Genomic DNA, 16,546 nt, shown 5'->3' on the forward strand with positions numbered 1-16,546 from the left:
TAGATTGCCACTTGAAAGAGACATTCAACATCTTTGATATCTGGGGTCATGTCCAGCATTGTATTGCCACTGAGAGTGGCATCTGCTAATGTTTCTTCTTATCCTGGAGCTTGTGCATGCATCAGTCATGTAACATCTGCTGATGCCATGCCATTGGCCTCAACAACCTCTAACATTCATTCCACCACACTGTCCTCTACCATCAGCTTGTAAATGTTCACCAGCAGAAGTTGGCCAATTCAATGCACATAATCAAAAGCCTGTTCCTATTCACATGGTTGAGTGTCCAAACCATTCAAGGTGAAAATGGGGTGACCACATACTTCAACTGCTGGATTCCACCATGGTTCTAGCAGGATGACATTATTACACACAATCAAGTCTAACCCCAGAGCAACTCTAAGCAGATGACTCAGTAACACAGTTCCTCATTATGACTGACCAATACTGCTGAAGAGAATTGATTTTTAGTAACCTGGAAAAATTAGTTAGATAGGCCAAGTGTAGTCTTGACCCAAAGGGGCTTTGTCCTGAAGAATTTGGGTGAAATAAGGGAAGACAAAACAATGCTAATACTTGGCTCTTTGTGCACTCCTGTTCCTGTTTGACCTTCAATTCCTTGCCTTGTGCAAGTCTATATTCTATACTTCTCCTCCCTTGTACATGTGTTGTACAGTAGCTCGGACTCGTGCGAACACAGTGCACATGCTTAGTCAGCAATGCGGCCACTTGTCACTAAGCTCTCAAGGACATATAAAAAGAAAGCACAAAACACCAAAAAAGAATGTGCCCCCTCCCTTTTAGCCCTCCTAGAACACTGATCTCCTTTCCCTTCCCTCCAGACCCCAGAAACTGAATTACCATAGGTGAAGACTTCATCTTCCCTATACCACCTGCCTTGATAGATACAAGCATACATTTCATGTCCATGTCATTCCTAATGTACTCCAAGTTCTGCTCACATTCAGATGGACTCATAGATCCATCATCTAAATAATATGTCAGCAAGTAAGTATGAAGCCTTTTGGCACTGAGGAACTTTTGTACCAAATCCAGCAAGGATGTGAAGTACAAGAATATGATCATTTTTCCTCAGCCTGCCAAATCAGCATTGATCTTGAGAAGGTTGACCAGCTGTCTCATCTTTGCTGACAGGGCTGGAACATTGCATATTCCAGACACAGATTTATGACTAGAAAATTTCACTGCCTTTGTGTACTGGAATGCCTTACTGTTGGGTTTGGTCATAGTTGTACAACAGAAGGTACATCCTTATGTCCAGTGTTGTCATCATTGGCTTCCAGATGAAGTCTGGTCAAGAGATCAATTCTCTGATATGCTGACTTAGCCCACCCAATGAATCAGAAGATGATGATGCAGAGACATTGACATTTTCATTGACAACACCACTACAACACACAAGCAAAGTGAGTCTTCACTATGTCCTGCTTTACCCATTCCTTGACCTTGGACCTGAGGAGCCCATCAAGGGTATGGTATAGTCCTTGTTCACCTTCATCAAACTGGTATCCAACCATGTGGGCATGATGGCCAGGGAATTGCAGTGTGTTGATTTGAACATCTTCCAGCAACAAAATATAACAGCACTTAAAACAACCTGCAGGATGCATGAATGCAAGTAATAAATGCACCACACCAGCCCACAAGTAATGGGAGTGGAATGGCACACCAATGCCAGGAAGGGGGATGGTAGCAAATCTGTGTTCAAATTTGATATAACTGAGAATGAGGCACAATCAGTGCTTGGGAGATCAGGAGGCATATGATCATGGGCAGTTGAGGGTCATTGCTACTCAAGGGTAACATAAAGCCTAATTCATCATTGAAGAGTGTCATCTTCAAGCTAATGGCAATGGGGGCAATACTGGACACAGTGAACACATGATGTCACAGGATCAAGAGACAACATGCATGTAGAGGCAGTCCAGTAAAGACTGTAAAGCAGTGTGAAGAGCCTGAGTTGACCAGAGCAGGGAAAGTATCTATGGAGAAATCAGGAAGAGAAATGATCAGAAGAAGAGAATTAGGGTCAGAAAGAGCAGATGCATTGTGAGTCAAAGTGTGAAAAGCTGGTGAAAACCAAACAAATCCAACACCAAGGACAAATGTGAGAAAGTGGTGGTTTGCCTCCACAGAACCTGGAGTGCAGAAAAATCTAAAGTGGGGGGGGGGGGACTTCAAGTGGAGTGCTCCTGGCACAAGTTGATGACAAGTTATGCAGGAGAAGACAAGAGAGTGATGACTGGACAGGGAATGCTGAACAGAGTGAAGGTGTTCAGCCAAAAGTATTCTGGAATAATGGACTTTGATAAAACATGCTCCTGGCACAAGTTGATGACAAGTTACACAGGAGTGGATGGATGACTAAGTGTGTGTGCTGACCAAGCACAGATGATACTTCAGATAGAGAATGGTGGTAGATTAGACCCTTCCAAATGAGCCTCAACTACTGAGTATATGAATGATGACAGATAGACTCTTCTGAATGAGCCTCAACTGTCAACAATGAGTTATGCCTGAGAGAGAGCTGAACTGACTGCTGAGTGACTTCTGGATTACTTGGGGTTGTAGCTAAGTACATGGGGGTTTATATACTGTTGGGGAAGCACAGCTTATGACAAACAAGACACAAACACTTGGTAAGTAATGAGTAAGGACTGAGTAATCATGATGAGTAAGTAAGAAATGAAAAGTAAGCAAGCAAAGAGGATTGGTAAGTATTGGCAATGAACAAGTCAAGGACAGTCAAAATATCACAGAATGAGTCAAATAGAGTCAGAAACTGAGTAAGCACACTAATATCACATTAGGGGGTAGTGATGCAAGTCAGATCTCAGTGGAGACATCTCTAGATCCAAAGATGGCATGACAGATGGATGGTGTTTCCAGATAGGGAAGTATTAATTCCAGAATTGAAGGGCATGAGTCAGGTGTCAAAGGGGCTAGGGCATCAGGGGTCTATGGGGCAACAGGAGCATATGTGATCATGTCTCCCACCCTTTCATCCTCTCAGCAAAGTTAACAAAAACTTCATGAATGGGGCTCTGATGGAGGAGAAGGAGAAGGGGGAATGTCTTCTGCTGGATCCTGCAGTAAGAAGGCAAGATGCACATCATACTCATCATGGATGCAATCAGGGAGGCTGGAGGACAGTAGATTATGCTGCAGCTGTCACAATGTGGGGAGAATGATGGATGAGATTGGAATAAAGATGGTGCAGGGAGCAGGGAGGAATGATCCATATGCTTCATCAAGAGGGGAGACTGAAACAACTACATAAGACCTTTCTAACTGAGTGACAGACCTGAGACAACCAAAGAACATCCTTCTGGAAGTCATACTGACAAGGAGAACATGCCAACCAAGCTGCATGGGACAGGATGGGGCTGACAATGATGGAATGAATCAGGGGGCTTCAGGACAGAAGCTGGTGGAAACACCTGGCAGATATATGTAGCCACTGTCTCTGGCAAATGAGACAAGTGAGATGATTGATGAAGGGGTGGCCATTATTGATGGACTTAGCAAAATGAGCATCTGATGGATGGAGTGCTGTAGAAACACATAGGGTGTGAGGATCCTCTCCAAATTTGGAAGGCAGAATTGCATGGCTGATCACTTTAAGCAAGTGTGAGAACAGAGTCAATATCTTTGGAAATGGTGGAGATATGACAAAAACTGGAATGCTGTGCATGGGCACTAAAAACTTTTAATGTGCACTTAACTTGCTTCCTCTTTTCTCTTTAGCACTGATGACTTGTTCTTGTGCAAAGGATGACTGCTCATGTCCAGCAGTCTTTCTATGCATGATGTTAAGTCCAGGTCTTTACCAGTCCAAAGCCAGTCCAGAGTCCAGTCAGGGGTCAGAGGATAATATGAGATACTAAGGGGGTTGGACTGTTGGACTTAATGACTGACAGCACAGTGCTATTCCCTTGTGTGGGCTGTAGTCTGGTCAAGAGGCAGGAGACAGAGAACAGAGAACTGAGAACAGAGGGGACTGAGTTATGACAAGACTAAGTTGAGTTCAGACTGAGGCTAAACAGATTATCCTATAGCTTAAATACTAGAAGTAACCTAAGTGTAACATAGCACTGGAGACTGGTTTGCACCAGTACAGTGATGGTTGGTAAACTGATTGGTAAGTAATGTTACAAAGAATATTATCAAGCAAGACTATGAACAAAGGATTACCAGGATCCAGGGCAGGGCTTGTGGCTGGGCCAGGTATTACACTGGACTGGTATCAACTGAGCAAACAACTCAACTGGGCACTGCCTTGCAGTGCCTCATGAGCTAACACGTTTCTGGGTCAAAGGGTTAAGGCTGGGACTGGGGCAAGGGTTGGATGAGACTGGTTGGGACCAGGGTAGAACCAGTCTAGGGTGGTCTGGGCATGGTCATGACACATGAGGCCTTTAGTCTTCATCTGCATGGCATGGGCATTGCATGCAACTCATTGACAAGTTAGGCAGAGTCAGCTGTAAGCATGTCCACAACACCTTTGGTGTGTGACAGCATTGAGGTGGACTTCTGCACAGATGGGATCAATGCTTCCTCCAGGACATACAGGCTCCCTGGAGGAGTGGATTAATTTTTTGGCTCTGACCTCTCTGCAGGCAGAGCAGCCAGAGTGGCAGCCTTAGCAGCATGGGCCTTGGCAGTGCAGGAAGTCGACTTTGGGCAATCCTTGGCAGAGTGGCCAGGTTCACCACAGAAGAGGCACAGCCCACCAGTAAAGCAGCAGAGCCACTCAGCTGCTGTGAGCTTGCCATCCCTTCTGAGGAGATGGTTGATGTTGCACTTTGGTGCTTCAGCCTTTTTAGAGTCAGATTTAGGGGCAGAGGATGATGCAGAGGGTTTCAGCTTGGAGTCAGAGGTGTGGAGCAGAGTTCCTTCAGCAGGAGGAGGCTTGGAAGAGTGGGAGACTTCTGACTTGTGCTCCCAGTAATGTGCATCTACTGTCTGGGCCAACCCATGGAGTGCATGAAGGGTGGCAGACTTGCCAACACAGGACACTTCATCCTTGATGCAGTCAGGGAGACCTGAGTAGAAGCAGTGGCAGAGTGTGCCTTCACCATAGTCTTTTACCTGAGAAGCCCAGTGGTTGAACTCCACTAAGTACTTCACAATGCATGAAGAGTCCTTCATGGTCAGGTTTTCCAGATGCTGGATGGCATCAGCAGCAGTATCATGAGAGCTGAAATTGGTAGTGAGCTCATGGAGGAACTTGCGGTGGTCATCCATCCACAGCAGACAATTAAGCTAATCATCCAGATTGAGGAGGTCTGGTTCAAACCAGGCCAATGCCATGCCCTTAAGGTAGGACTGTGCATATGTGACCTTGGCTTGGTCAGAGCAGAATGCCTGAGGGCAGTCCTGGAAATTGAGCTCACACTGGACCAAGAACTCATGGAGTTTTTTATGGTCAAACCCATCAAAGGTATCTGGCTTGCAGACTTTGGTTCGCAGAGTGGAGTCTCTGGAGCACTGGTTAGAGTGGGCTAGGGCATGGATGGCCTGGGTCAGAGCAAGGACCAGGTCATCAAGGGGATCTGCGAGGTTGTTGGGATCATCCTCATCATCTGGCCCATCATCAGGATGGTAGTCAGGATTGTTGGGGTCATTGTTGGGGTCACCTGGTCCATCTCCACCAGGGTGAATGATGACAGGAGGTGGCAGAGAGTGGAGGGCAGACTGCTGACAGACAGAGGGTGTAGCACATGAGGCACTGTCTGGTGCAGGGTCAGAGTTGGAGCACCCCCTGGAGAAGCTCTGGAAGGGCCCAACAACCAAAGGGAGACATCAGGGGTTTTCCAAGGCTGTAGCAAGGGCCTTGGTAGCATCCTGTTGTCAGAGACATGTCATGGGAGGCATAGTGTGTGTGGTAGGGGAAGTGAGAGAGCTCACACAAGTAAGAGTACAAATATACTGTCAAAGTCACACAACACCCCTGACTTCCTCTTAGGGTGGAGTAGGAGCAGGTTGGGCTGTGGAGTACAGTGGTCAAAGTCTGAAGTGAATCTGACCACTGGGTGGCAAGATATGCAATGAACAAGGAGCAGAGGAGTGTGGAGGGAAGTTTCAGAGACAGGTGTTGGAGTTGGAGGTCAGAGGTCAGATGAGAGGGCATTGGGTTCAGCTAGTGTGCTGCCCCCTTGCATGAGCTCAGCCCTCATATTTCAGAGGTAGAGCAGACTCAGAAGAGTGGAGATGAAACTCCAGAGGGAACTCAGAAGGAGTCAGAAGTGGGGACTTTATTCAATATTCATACTGATTACATCAGAGTACTATGTGGCCTTATATATGATGTAGGTCAAGGGTGGTGCAGTGTAGAATGCAAACCAATAAATGTATAACAGGTTAGCAGTCCCTCTGACACAAGGGATAGAGGATAGGGATGATGGGGACCTTAACTGAGACAAGGGAACTACTATGACAAGGGAGAGAGGGTAAATACCAATGGAGCAGAAGAATGGAGAAAAACCAACACAAGGACAGAACCCTATCTAGAATGCAAGGTTGCAAGTCCAACATTCCACTGAGCCAACCAAGGCCTCAGAGGAGGCACAGGTGGGCAGAGGTGGTCAGAATGTAGACATGGCACCTCAGAGAGGTGTGGAGATGTGTCAGGAGGGTCAGGGGAGTGCAGGAACATGTTGGAAGAGGGCAGAGAAGTGTGGGAACATGTCAGAAGAGGGTGGAGTAGGTGTTAGGGGCTTATGCTGATGTCATGGTCATGACACTCAAAGGTTCTGTAATTTTGTTGGGGGTCACTCAACTTTTTTAACATGAAGCCTGCTGGATGGAAGGTCTTCCACTTGGGCCCTTGTCCATACAGTGCACCCACTCCATAGAGTGATGCATCACAGATGAGCCATATGGGCTCTTCTTTTTGCACATTGATTGGCTGTAGCACTGGGTACTTACATGCCAGATCTTTTATCATCTGGAAGCATCAGTCATGGATTTCCCTCCACAGGAATGGATGTCCATTCCTTTGTATCCCAGTCAGTGGTGTCATGTATGCTGAAATATCTGGCATAAATTGTGCCAGGTATTCTATGAGGCCAATGAACCATTGAACCTCATTGAGCAACTTAGGTAATCTCCAGTTCCTAATTTGAGACATTTTCTCTCTGTCTGCATGCATGCCCTTGGCATCAATTACATCAGGAAATTAACACTTTACTATTTTTGACCTTTCTGTGACTTTTTTTGATTTTTTTGTGACTATTGTGACTATTTGTGACTTTTTGGGAAGGAACCTACTATCTGTACTTTTTTTTGACCATATACAGCATTTTGAAGAATGAAAAGAGAACAGAATCTATTGAGACAACTAAGTGATGATATATCTAAGCCAGGAAGACTAGACAATGTCTGAAAATTCAGAGATATTGAGCCATTGGTGTGATGCACACTGTCTGAGAGAAAAATCTCTTTGGAACCTCCATCAATTTGAATGTATGTGGTATCTACTGAAAGCTATGTATTAGGTGGTTTGAACAAGACCAAAATCAGCAAGAAAAGTGCAGCCATGCCTGCAGGACATGGGTAATGATAGTAGATTCCTTCCCAAAAAGTCACATTAGTCACAAAAAGTCAAAAATAGTAAAGTGTTATTTTCCTGATGTATGTGCCCAAGGCAGTCAAGTTTCTTGGTGTATAAGTCACACTTCTCCCTCTCAAGGAAGAAGTCAGCCTGGCACAGTGTTTAAACACTATCTGGAGGTGCTGCTTGTGCTCCTCCAGCATATACTGTAGATGAATATGACAGGAAAGCACATGAAGTCACAGTAAGCATGGAAACACTGTAGACAGGTTGTGAATTGCTGTGCCATTATTGACATTATTGACACAACAACCAGCTGCACCATGGCCAACTCAAGTACTCACTAACTCACACAAATCACGATCCTGTCCTCTCGAGTAGTTATAACGGTGGTGTAGATTATCGGACTAATAGGACCATGGGGATTCAACAAGTGATGTGAATATTATGTAATATTGCGATGGATGTGTTGGTGACAGACGTAAATAGGAAAGGATCAACTGCAGATATGCTGGTGCTAGACAACTGGTATGGGGATCGAGTCAATGGGCCCACAGATCTCGCCACAAGTGGGGAGGCCAGTCAGGTGGCAGCGTCGATACTCACGACTCGCGAGCATACCGCCATTAACGGCGGCGCTACAGGTCAAACGGCCGCCTCTGCGTCTTGTTCCGATTCCGGTTTCTGCTGACGTCAAGGACAGCAAGGGCCACGCTACTGCACTATGGCCTTCACGGACCGCCTGTATCACATGGAAAAGCTGGGTGTCAGCGCGGCGGATGGCATGGTGGTGAGCCGAGACGGAGGACACCTCGTCCCCTTCGTAACTGGCATGCCATATTACTGGGAGAGAGATCAAATACCCGGCAGCCTATCGGGGAATACGCACAAGCCCACTTGCTGGTCTGGGAATGACACCTCGCGTATAATGGTTGACTTTTAGCGGCCGGTTGCACCCACGGAGATCAGATTGGGGACTAGTCTCTTAAAATTCTATCCGAGATGTGGATCACCCTCGATCCAGTGGCGAACGATGTCCTTCTGGACCTCCCTTGGTGTCCTTGTCCCGCCTGGGAACCTGGCTGATATGTTTGGAACTGCAAACCATTTGCTGGTGGTCGCCAATGATTGTGATTGAGGTTGGCGCTGTGACGGGGAGGGGGAGCATATTCGGTAATCCAAGGCATCATGAACTTCTACGCGATTCCCAGTTGTCTGACTCTTATTCGTATAAGACCTACAAATTTGCCCCCATGGCCTTCACAGCTGCAACCACCTCCTTCAGCTTCACGTCTCCTCCGTAAATCAAGATATCAAAAGCCCCGTCTGTCCTGCAGCGCAACAGTTGGGGCATCCGCCGAAATGAGGTGCGGCTCAACCGCTCGAGTCTTAGTGCTGAAGGTGTAAACATAGAACTGGGTTCCGAAGGAGCTGATGTCAATAAGTTTTGACATGGGGATGATGCCGGATGCGATTTGATGGATGCCATCAGCTCGGGCTCGGGCGGAGAGGTCGACCAGAGAGCGATTCGTTTCGATTGCAGCGAATAACATGAACACACCTTCTGTGAATAATGTAGCGTGCAGTGAAGTCTTCACATCCTTTGGCACGCTTATAGTACCTGAAGTGTTATTTGGTAGTACTCTGTAGGTGGGAATCTCGAAGAATTCGACCTATTCCCACCTTCAGAGAGGAGGGTGTTGAAGAACCCGGTCGCTATATATCTTCGCCATGAAAACCGCCATTAACCTCAGCTCCATGTTATATATGCATGTTTGGATATCAAATCCACTGAGATCATAGGGCGACAATTGCCACCACATATCACAGTGTCGAGCGACGTAGTCCGAATTTGGGATGATCGCCCGCTTGCCATACTGGGTACCCGTGGACCGATCCAAGTTGAAACAATTCAACCAGATTTGTGTACGGCTGAGGAGACGACGTGTGTGATGCTGGTTGAGGGGCTTCGCAGTCATGGGGCAGTTGAGATTGATGTCTTGCGCGATCCTACTTCGGATGTTTAGTTTGTTGCAAACCGTAGACCTGTAAGCAAACCTACCAGATGGCAACGCCAAGATATATCCATCCCCGATCTTCTTCCCAATGTTTCGGAGGCACCGGATATAACTGCACGAGCAGGTACGCAGAACAGATCTCCTCATTTTTCGGGCCTGATATGAGTGCCGTGCCAGCTGCAAGTTGAGCATACTGCATCAATTGTCCATAAAGCTCTGGTCTCTTCGTGACGCAGTCGCACACACTACATTACTGTCAGTCACTTCCGCAACTAGGCAATCATTGAGGTCCCCTACCGACGGTGAAGAGGAAGGGACTGCGCATGGTGACATACTGAGGGGTATGAAGGTAACGGTCTAGTAATGATACGGATGGGTTCATCTTCTGAAAGTATCTGGAATGACGTTAAGCGAGGATATAGTCATGCTCGCAATGGAACTCACGTATCGAAAAATGCGTCCGCATGTGCACTGTAATAATACTGCAGGCCGGGATATGAGAAAGGTGCACGTTATGGGAAAGTTCACTTGTACATATAGGTCTGGGTCAGGGCCTATGGTGTTATTGTCAACTCATAACATCGGCGTGAGAACAGGAAAAACGGACTAGGCCTGAAGAAATCTGCATTCGTAACTCCCACTGCATCGGAAGACTCGGGTTCCGCGTTCCTCCGTCTAGCACCTGCCTTGATCGACATACAAGCCATAAGGCCGTAAGGAGCTTCATCATTAGGGATGAGTTGTGGAGCAGATGCATCCTTCTTTTTGGTGGAGTGTGCGGGTGACCCCCCATCTTTAGGCCAATCGTCTTCCGCGGTGTCATATTCGGAATCGTTTGGAAAATCTTCGTCATCTTCGCCATCGGTGGAAGCGTGGCCATTTCCTCGATGTATAATAGTAGGGCTAGGAGCAGGTATCAGCCCACCAAAAGTCCGCAATGATTCTCTAGCCTTTGAAATCCAGTCCTGTACTTCTTGTTTCGGTACGACGTCCACCGCATTGGTGTCTATTGCCGTAGAAGGAGGTGATTGTGACTCTGAAGGGCTGACCACGGCTTGAGAAGTGCCTGCGGATTGATTTGATCGCTCCAGTTTTGCCATAAGTTCTACAATTTGGGAAGCTTGTTCGCGAATTTGCTTCAGTAATACCTCTCGTTTACTATACAACCGTCGTCATCAACCTCGACACGATTGGGAAACTGTTACACGCCCGGAGGACGGCGACGAGGTTTTCGGTCCGGTATGACACATTCCATATTGGCTTGCGCGCAACGCTTGCAATTCACGTCGTATCTCCAACAGATCCACATCGAAGCTAAGAGAGGAATTGTAGATGCCGAGAGCTCCAGGCTTGCTTGCAAGTTGCCTTCAAGCCCCTGCCGCGACTGTATGCACTATCCCTAATGCCTCCGACGTCTGTGAGATATGTGATGCGTCGATTACCAAAAACACGTACGGTTTTTGTTTGGTAGCGTTTTCATGTTCGTTAGAGGAATCGGCACCGTCATCTGCTGGTATTGGTCGTTTGCGTGGCTGAGCTGTACCTTTGGCCCCGTACAAACGAGCCCGCAAGTCGGATTGACGGTGCGGAAGTGGCTGCGAAAGTGAGAACTGCATAGGCCCAGGTTGATTCGTTCACGGTGGCTGGAGGATGCGTGGGTGCGTTGGACTGAGGAAGGTTAGATGAGTTGAAATCGGCAGGATACTGAGGTCGATAAGGGAATTGATCAGTGGTAGGGCTGTCTCGAGAGAATGTGGGAGGTGATTAAGTTTGGACGGGTGAAGACCCAAAGGTCGAGGAAGCCGTACCCCATAGCGTAGTATTGAGATCTGGGTTGAAAGTGGAAGGTATTTGCCGTGCGAAGGCAGAAGCTGATAGAGGGCTGCATCGTCTGATATTGAGAATACGTGACAGAATGCCATTGTAGGGTCTCTGAGAAGATGCCGATAGTAACGGGACTGTGTTCTGAGAGGCTGGCTGAGACTGCAACAGACAAGTACACTCCTCTTCCAGCTGCAGCGCAGTATTAATATTGAGATGAGTCTCAGCCGTGTGACCAGAAGGTAAGACACCCTGCAAGGTCCTCTCCTGGCACGCTCCCACAACACCCACCCCCGTCAAAATGCTCAACGGGACAACAAGGTTCTCCATTGGTGCCCACACTGTTACAGGAAATTTCAGACAACTGGTTTTAAGCAGCACGAAGCAAGTCGTAGGAAGCTCAAAGAACTTTCAGACGTCAGTACGAAGAGAAACGAAGAGGTATGTATGTTGGTCTGCATTGGGAGTACCAGAACTCAACTCGCAGGGCCGAGAGCCCGAAACTCGCCGCATGGCAACAGGAATGTTTGACGTTGATGAATCTGATCAGTCCAACTTGTAATTATGTTGTAAGACAAACTAAACTGCGTCTGGTTGGAGTCGAGATGGCTATGAAGCCGAATTACAATGAACTCATTGACAGCGACATGCCCCAATCTCCAGGTATGTCTTCGCCTCGATGCATTTATGAACTGCTAGCAATTCCTTGAGATGTGCAGACGCTTCCTACTCGCTCTATATAGTGTGGCGGAAGTTCCTGAATTCAAGACCAGGTTTCATCCGAGAAGCGATCAACCACCATTCTGTCAGTCTTACGAAGAGTTCCATGCTCGTATTAAGTAGTCTACATCACAGGTCGATGAAACACCCTGGTCCCTCTTTCGCACACTAGGCGAATTCAAGTTCGTAGAAATTGCACTCGACGCAGTACTCAATCAACATGTCAATGCAATGCTTGATCTCATCGCTCATGTCGCACAGGATGCTAACTCAGGTCTCCCTAAAGAATGGCGCAGAGCTTTGCTAAATGTGTGATGCAACTGCGATGGGAATCACGCTGGTAAATCTTTGAAGTATTCATCCATTCCCATTCATGCCACCTCTCCAACTAGTTCACTAGGGTCGAAGTCAAGGCACCATATGAACAGGAAGAACGCATTCCGGGTTCTTCTGGAAGCCACTTAGGAATCCCTTCAAATAGACCACGGTGAGCGAGGAAGCGACAGGGGTAATTATGTTGAGCGAATGACTCCGAGAAAGGGGTATTCCAGGTCCAGGAAACGGTCCAAAGTGGAGTGTTGAAACCGCAGCCGGAGGTAAGGTGATGGGAAGAGCACTGAGGCGTGCATCCGAAAGCAGTGGAACGCCTCGTTTGAATATTTCTATGGAGGGATAAGATCCCCTGACCATGCACAAGGCCATTACTGGTTATCTTTGGCTGCTGAAGAGAGGGAGCGACCGTGGTTACGAGGTGAGAAAGCAACGCGCGAAGTTCTTGACGGTCCTTGGCGTCCAAGATTAACTCGCGGAACCGGTCAATGCGTGGCATTAACTCGGAAGTGATGACATCCATAATGCTGCCATCTGATATTTGGGGTCCCAAATGGACGCTGAAAGGACAGCGGCGATGTAAGTAGGTTCTGATAGCGCTTTCCCTGTGAAGGATCAGGATCCGTAGAGTGTTCCATAGAGAGGGAGTGTTCAAAGCCACTTGACGCCATCTTCGACATACGTGCGATAGTTGCACCTCGATGGGAAGAGGACTGCGGAAACCTGTCCACCGGAGAAGCACACGACGACGCTCGTCAAAAATGATATCAAGGACATCTGATGGTAAGCGGGAGATTGGCGCCGCATCGTTCTTGCCGACTTTGAGGAAACCACTGACATTGCAGCAGCCAGTCGGAGAATGTGAAGGAGCGGTTTTCCGTTAATGAGTATGCCGATTTCGCGCGCGACCCGCAGGAGGTGCCGTTCCTCTTCCGTTGGACTACACTTTTTCACTAGCAAAAATGTAACCAGCAAATTATGTAACACAGTCAATCCGAATAAGGCAACTCCGCGATCTAAGGACGTGGGCGAGGTCACGTGACGACACAGGCTTATGACGCCGGCGAAGGTGTCTTACGAGGACGCCTGCAGTTGTTTAAATAGCGTCCTCGCAACGATGCATCAAGCGCCAAATCACATCTTACCAACGAATTTTATTCAAGTTCTGTAGCTGAAACTATGGCTGCAAGAGAGCTCAAGGAGTTTACCCTCGAAGAGGTTGCGCAGGTGAGTGTCCCCGTCGTACTAGTATGAGGTCATCGTTCTCAACCTCTATAGCATAATAAACCCGGCGATCTGGTACGTGGTTTTATTACTGCGGTGACTTTGCGAGAAAATATCTGACAATTGAGTAGTGGGTCGTCATCGACTCGAAGGTGTACGACCTGACGCAGTTCAAGGACCTCCACCCTGGCGGTATAGCTGTGCTGATTGATAAAGGAGTCGGTGAGTTGTCGGCTAGGACATAGCATGCCACTGGTACCATATTCATGCTCGCCATCAGCCGGGAAGGTTGCCACAGACGCTTTCTATGGGCTTCACCGACATGAGGTGTTGGAGCGTCCGCAGTACAAACGCCTCCAGATCGGCACAATCAAAGCGCAGAAGAGTGTCATATTCGGTCGCAAGATTGGTGAACTGAGTCAAGTACCTTATGCCGAACCCACTTGGCTTTCTCCAGGATATCACAGTCCGTACTACTCAGATGTACGTGTGGAGCTTAGCTGGACTAGATTATCGCCGTTAATCCCAACCCTCCAGAATCATCGACAGTTCCAAAAGGCTGTCAGGCTGTTCGTAGATGAAGTCGTGTATCCCGATGCTCAGGTATGAAGTTTCGGTTTCAATCTGCTCTACGCTCTTACGTATACTACTGAAAGCTCCGGGAGGAAGACGGCAAGCGACCAAGTCAGGTTGTCTTTGACAAAATGGCGTAAGTCGACTCTGGTCCGAAACCGATGTCGGATAACGGTTTGTTGTCAGAGACATGAACTTGCATGCAATGCGACTTGGTCCTGGAAAACACCTCAAGGGCCGTGTATTGATGGGTGGTATCGTCAAGCCAGAAGAGGTTGGTTGTACATCTCTGTTCGCATTTTGAGCTCTGACGTGATTGAATTTGGACATAGTTTGATTATTTCCATGGGGTCAGGATCAATAGCTGTGACATAAGACATTATCCATTTATACTCATTGGCTACGTTACAGTTGATCATCACACAGGAGCTTGTGAGATGCAGTGCACGAGGTTACGGTGATGGTGAGTCGCCGGTTATGGTGCTCGTTCTGAACTAACTGCTCTATTTTCAGGCATGCTCAGCGGGAATGTCATCGGTCTGCCCCCCGTACTCAACTTCGGCTCTCCAGAGCTTCAGGCTCGCATCGTACCAGATATCCTGGCTGGGAAGAAGTTCATCTGCCTCGCCGTTTCCGAGGCAGTGGCCGGGAGCGACGTCATGGGACTTCAGACGACAGCTGTCTTAAGTGAAGATGGCAAGGAGTGGATCATCAACGGAACAAAGAAGTGGATTACCAATGGCACGTTAGTGCCGATTTCCGCCCTTTTGGTGCTGCGCAGCTCACGTAAGTCTCTGTTGCCAGGTTCGCTGATTAGTGAGTAAATTCGTAGGCTGCTTTGAGCGCTGCTTGATCATTTGTTAGCTTCACGGTGGCATGCAGAACCGATGTGTGTGCTGTTCGTTTATTGCGTGGCTGTCTTTGACCTGCTTTTTTTAAGGATGGGCTTACCGTCATATTGGTCGAGCGTGGACCTGGCATCGAGACGCGCCAAATCAAGACAAGTTACTCCACTTCCGCGGGAACGGCATACATCACGTTTGACAACGTCCGGGTGCCGACTAGCAACACCCTAGGAGAAGTTGGTGGTGGTAGCTTCGTTATCCTTAGGTGAAATTGCATTGAAATATTACAAGTAATGCGCAATTGACGGGACTTCTCGATTCCAGCAACTTCAACCACGAGCGTTGGTCCGTTTGCTGCAGCTCAACAAGTGCTCAGCGCATGATGATTGAAGAATGTCTGAAGTGTGTATATATCAGACTCGGCATACCTAGCACCATGTTGAACTAGTTGTACAGGTGGGCGACGCAACGGAAGGCATTTGGAAAGCCACTCATCTCACAGCCGGTCATCCGCGCTAAGATTGCAGCGATGATCGCACGGACCGAGAGCATGCAGAGCTGGCTAGAGAGCATCACGTATCAAATGACGCATATGGTCAGTCGTCGACTCATCACTTCGTGTGCCATGATTGCTTGATATTGATCGACAATTGGTCAGACATACAAACAACAATCTCAGAAGTTGGCCGGGTAAGTTGTATCTCTGACTGTTTGTCCCTAGTAATGCATTGACATATGAGATAGTCCGATAGCATTTTTGAAGAGCCACAGCACGCGGTGTGCACAAGATACCGCTCGAGATGCCGTTCAAGTGTTTGGTGGCCGTGGTATCACCAAAACAGGCATGGGCAAATTTGTCGAGCGTGTAGGTGGTCCCTGCCTGAATTCCTCCTAATGTAGTGTTGACAACCGCACAGTACTACCGGACTGTCACGTTTGATTCCCTTCTCGGAGGAGGTAAGGAATCTCGCTGCATCATACTATTTATGATTTACAAATAGTGCTTCGTAGCCGAAGACGTCTTGGCCGATCTTGGTGTGCGACAGGCAATAAGAGCGATGCCGAAGAATGCCAAACTGTAGTCACCGCACACCGACTCCGCGAAAACCCACTGTAAAGGGAAGACGGGTTGTTCATTTGCTAGACCGCGTGTAATGTTTGCCTGTAATAAATTTCATTATGCCTCAACTATGCAATCCCTTCCCAGAAAGTAAACATCTGAGCTGAGTTGTGGTGCAACGTGATTTGTGCAGCAACTGTGGCATACGGCTTCACTGGAGACTCCAAGCTGCATCAATGTCACTTGTTCCCTCGAGTAGTTGCATATAGAGATGTGGTGTGTATTGGATGCATTGGTGAGAAATGTAAACAGCAGCAAGTGGAAACAGACAAAAAGTAGAGTGCAACCTAGTACAGGACAGGTGTGTATGATGGAATGC

The 16,546-nt window shown here is 47.7% G+C and overlaps 3 protein-coding genes across 3 annotated transcripts; 1 reads left to right on the forward strand and 2 right to left on the reverse strand.

Moving 5' to 3' along the window:
- Positions 1–9,261: 9,261 nt before the first annotated feature.
- F5J12DRAFT_728147 (uncharacterized protein) lies at positions 9,262–9,793 on the reverse strand (the record flags this gene model as incomplete). Its single annotated transcript, XM_051741865.1, has 2 exons — positions 9,262–9,589; positions 9,639–9,793. 2 exons carry the CDS (start codon positions 9,791–9,793, stop codon positions 9,262–9,264), a joined length of 483 nt encoding a protein of 160 aa, XP_051594827.1.
- Positions 9,794–13,006: 3,213 nt separating this feature from the next.
- Positions 13,007–13,279, reverse strand: F5J12DRAFT_690771 (uncharacterized protein; the record flags this gene model as incomplete). The annotated part of the gene is made up of 1 exon (XM_051740378.1): positions 13,007–13,279. A coding segment is annotated over one exon (273 nt), but the record flags the coding sequence as incomplete, so codon positions are not given.
- Positions 13,280–13,447: 168 nt separating this feature from the next.
- Positions 13,448–16,312, forward strand: F5J12DRAFT_865481 (acyl-CoA dehydrogenase/oxidase). Its single transcript, XM_051747034.1, has 19 exons — positions 13,448–13,692; positions 13,744–13,764; positions 13,821–13,911; positions 13,970–14,172; positions 14,227–14,292; positions 14,346–14,398; positions 14,449–14,536; positions 14,595–14,612; positions 14,674–14,725; positions 14,776–15,007; positions 15,067–15,078; positions 15,127–15,151; positions 15,203–15,372; positions 15,432–15,509; positions 15,564–15,702; positions 15,766–15,797; positions 15,852–15,972; positions 16,025–16,064; positions 16,119–16,312. The coding sequence occupies exons 1-19, from the start codon at positions 13,645–13,647 to the stop codon at positions 16,187–16,189; spliced, it is 1,560 nt and encodes a 519-aa protein (XP_051594829.1). The 5' UTR covers positions 13,448–13,644; the 3' UTR covers positions 16,190–16,312.
- Positions 16,313–16,546: the final 234 nt, after the last annotated feature.

The sequence above is a fragment of the Pisolithus orientalis genome (genome assembly GCF_024613125.1).
Source record: "Pisolithus orientalis strain OTSU chromosome Unknown F5J12scaffold_71, whole genome shotgun sequence".
Taxonomy (NCBI): Eukaryota; Fungi; Basidiomycota; class Agaricomycetes; order Boletales; family Pisolithaceae; genus Pisolithus; species Pisolithus orientalis.

What these genes read in the sequence shown, in the direction of transcription:
- F5J12DRAFT_865481 (XM_051747034.1), top strand. Translation starts at nt 13,645, where the DNA reads ATGGCTGCAAGAGAGCTCAAGGAGTTTACCCTCGAAGAGGTTGCGCAG. An exon ending in ACAGTCCGTACTACTCAGAT is followed by an intron (nt 14,173 to 14,226) that starts GTACGTGTGGAG and finishes CCAACCCTCCAG; the next exon opens with AATCATCGACAGTTCCAAAA. An exon ending in TGATTCCCTTCTCGGAGGAG is followed by an intron (nt 16,065 to 16,118) that starts GTAAGGAATCTC and finishes AGTGCTTCGTAG; the next exon opens with CCGAAGACGTCTTGGCCGAT.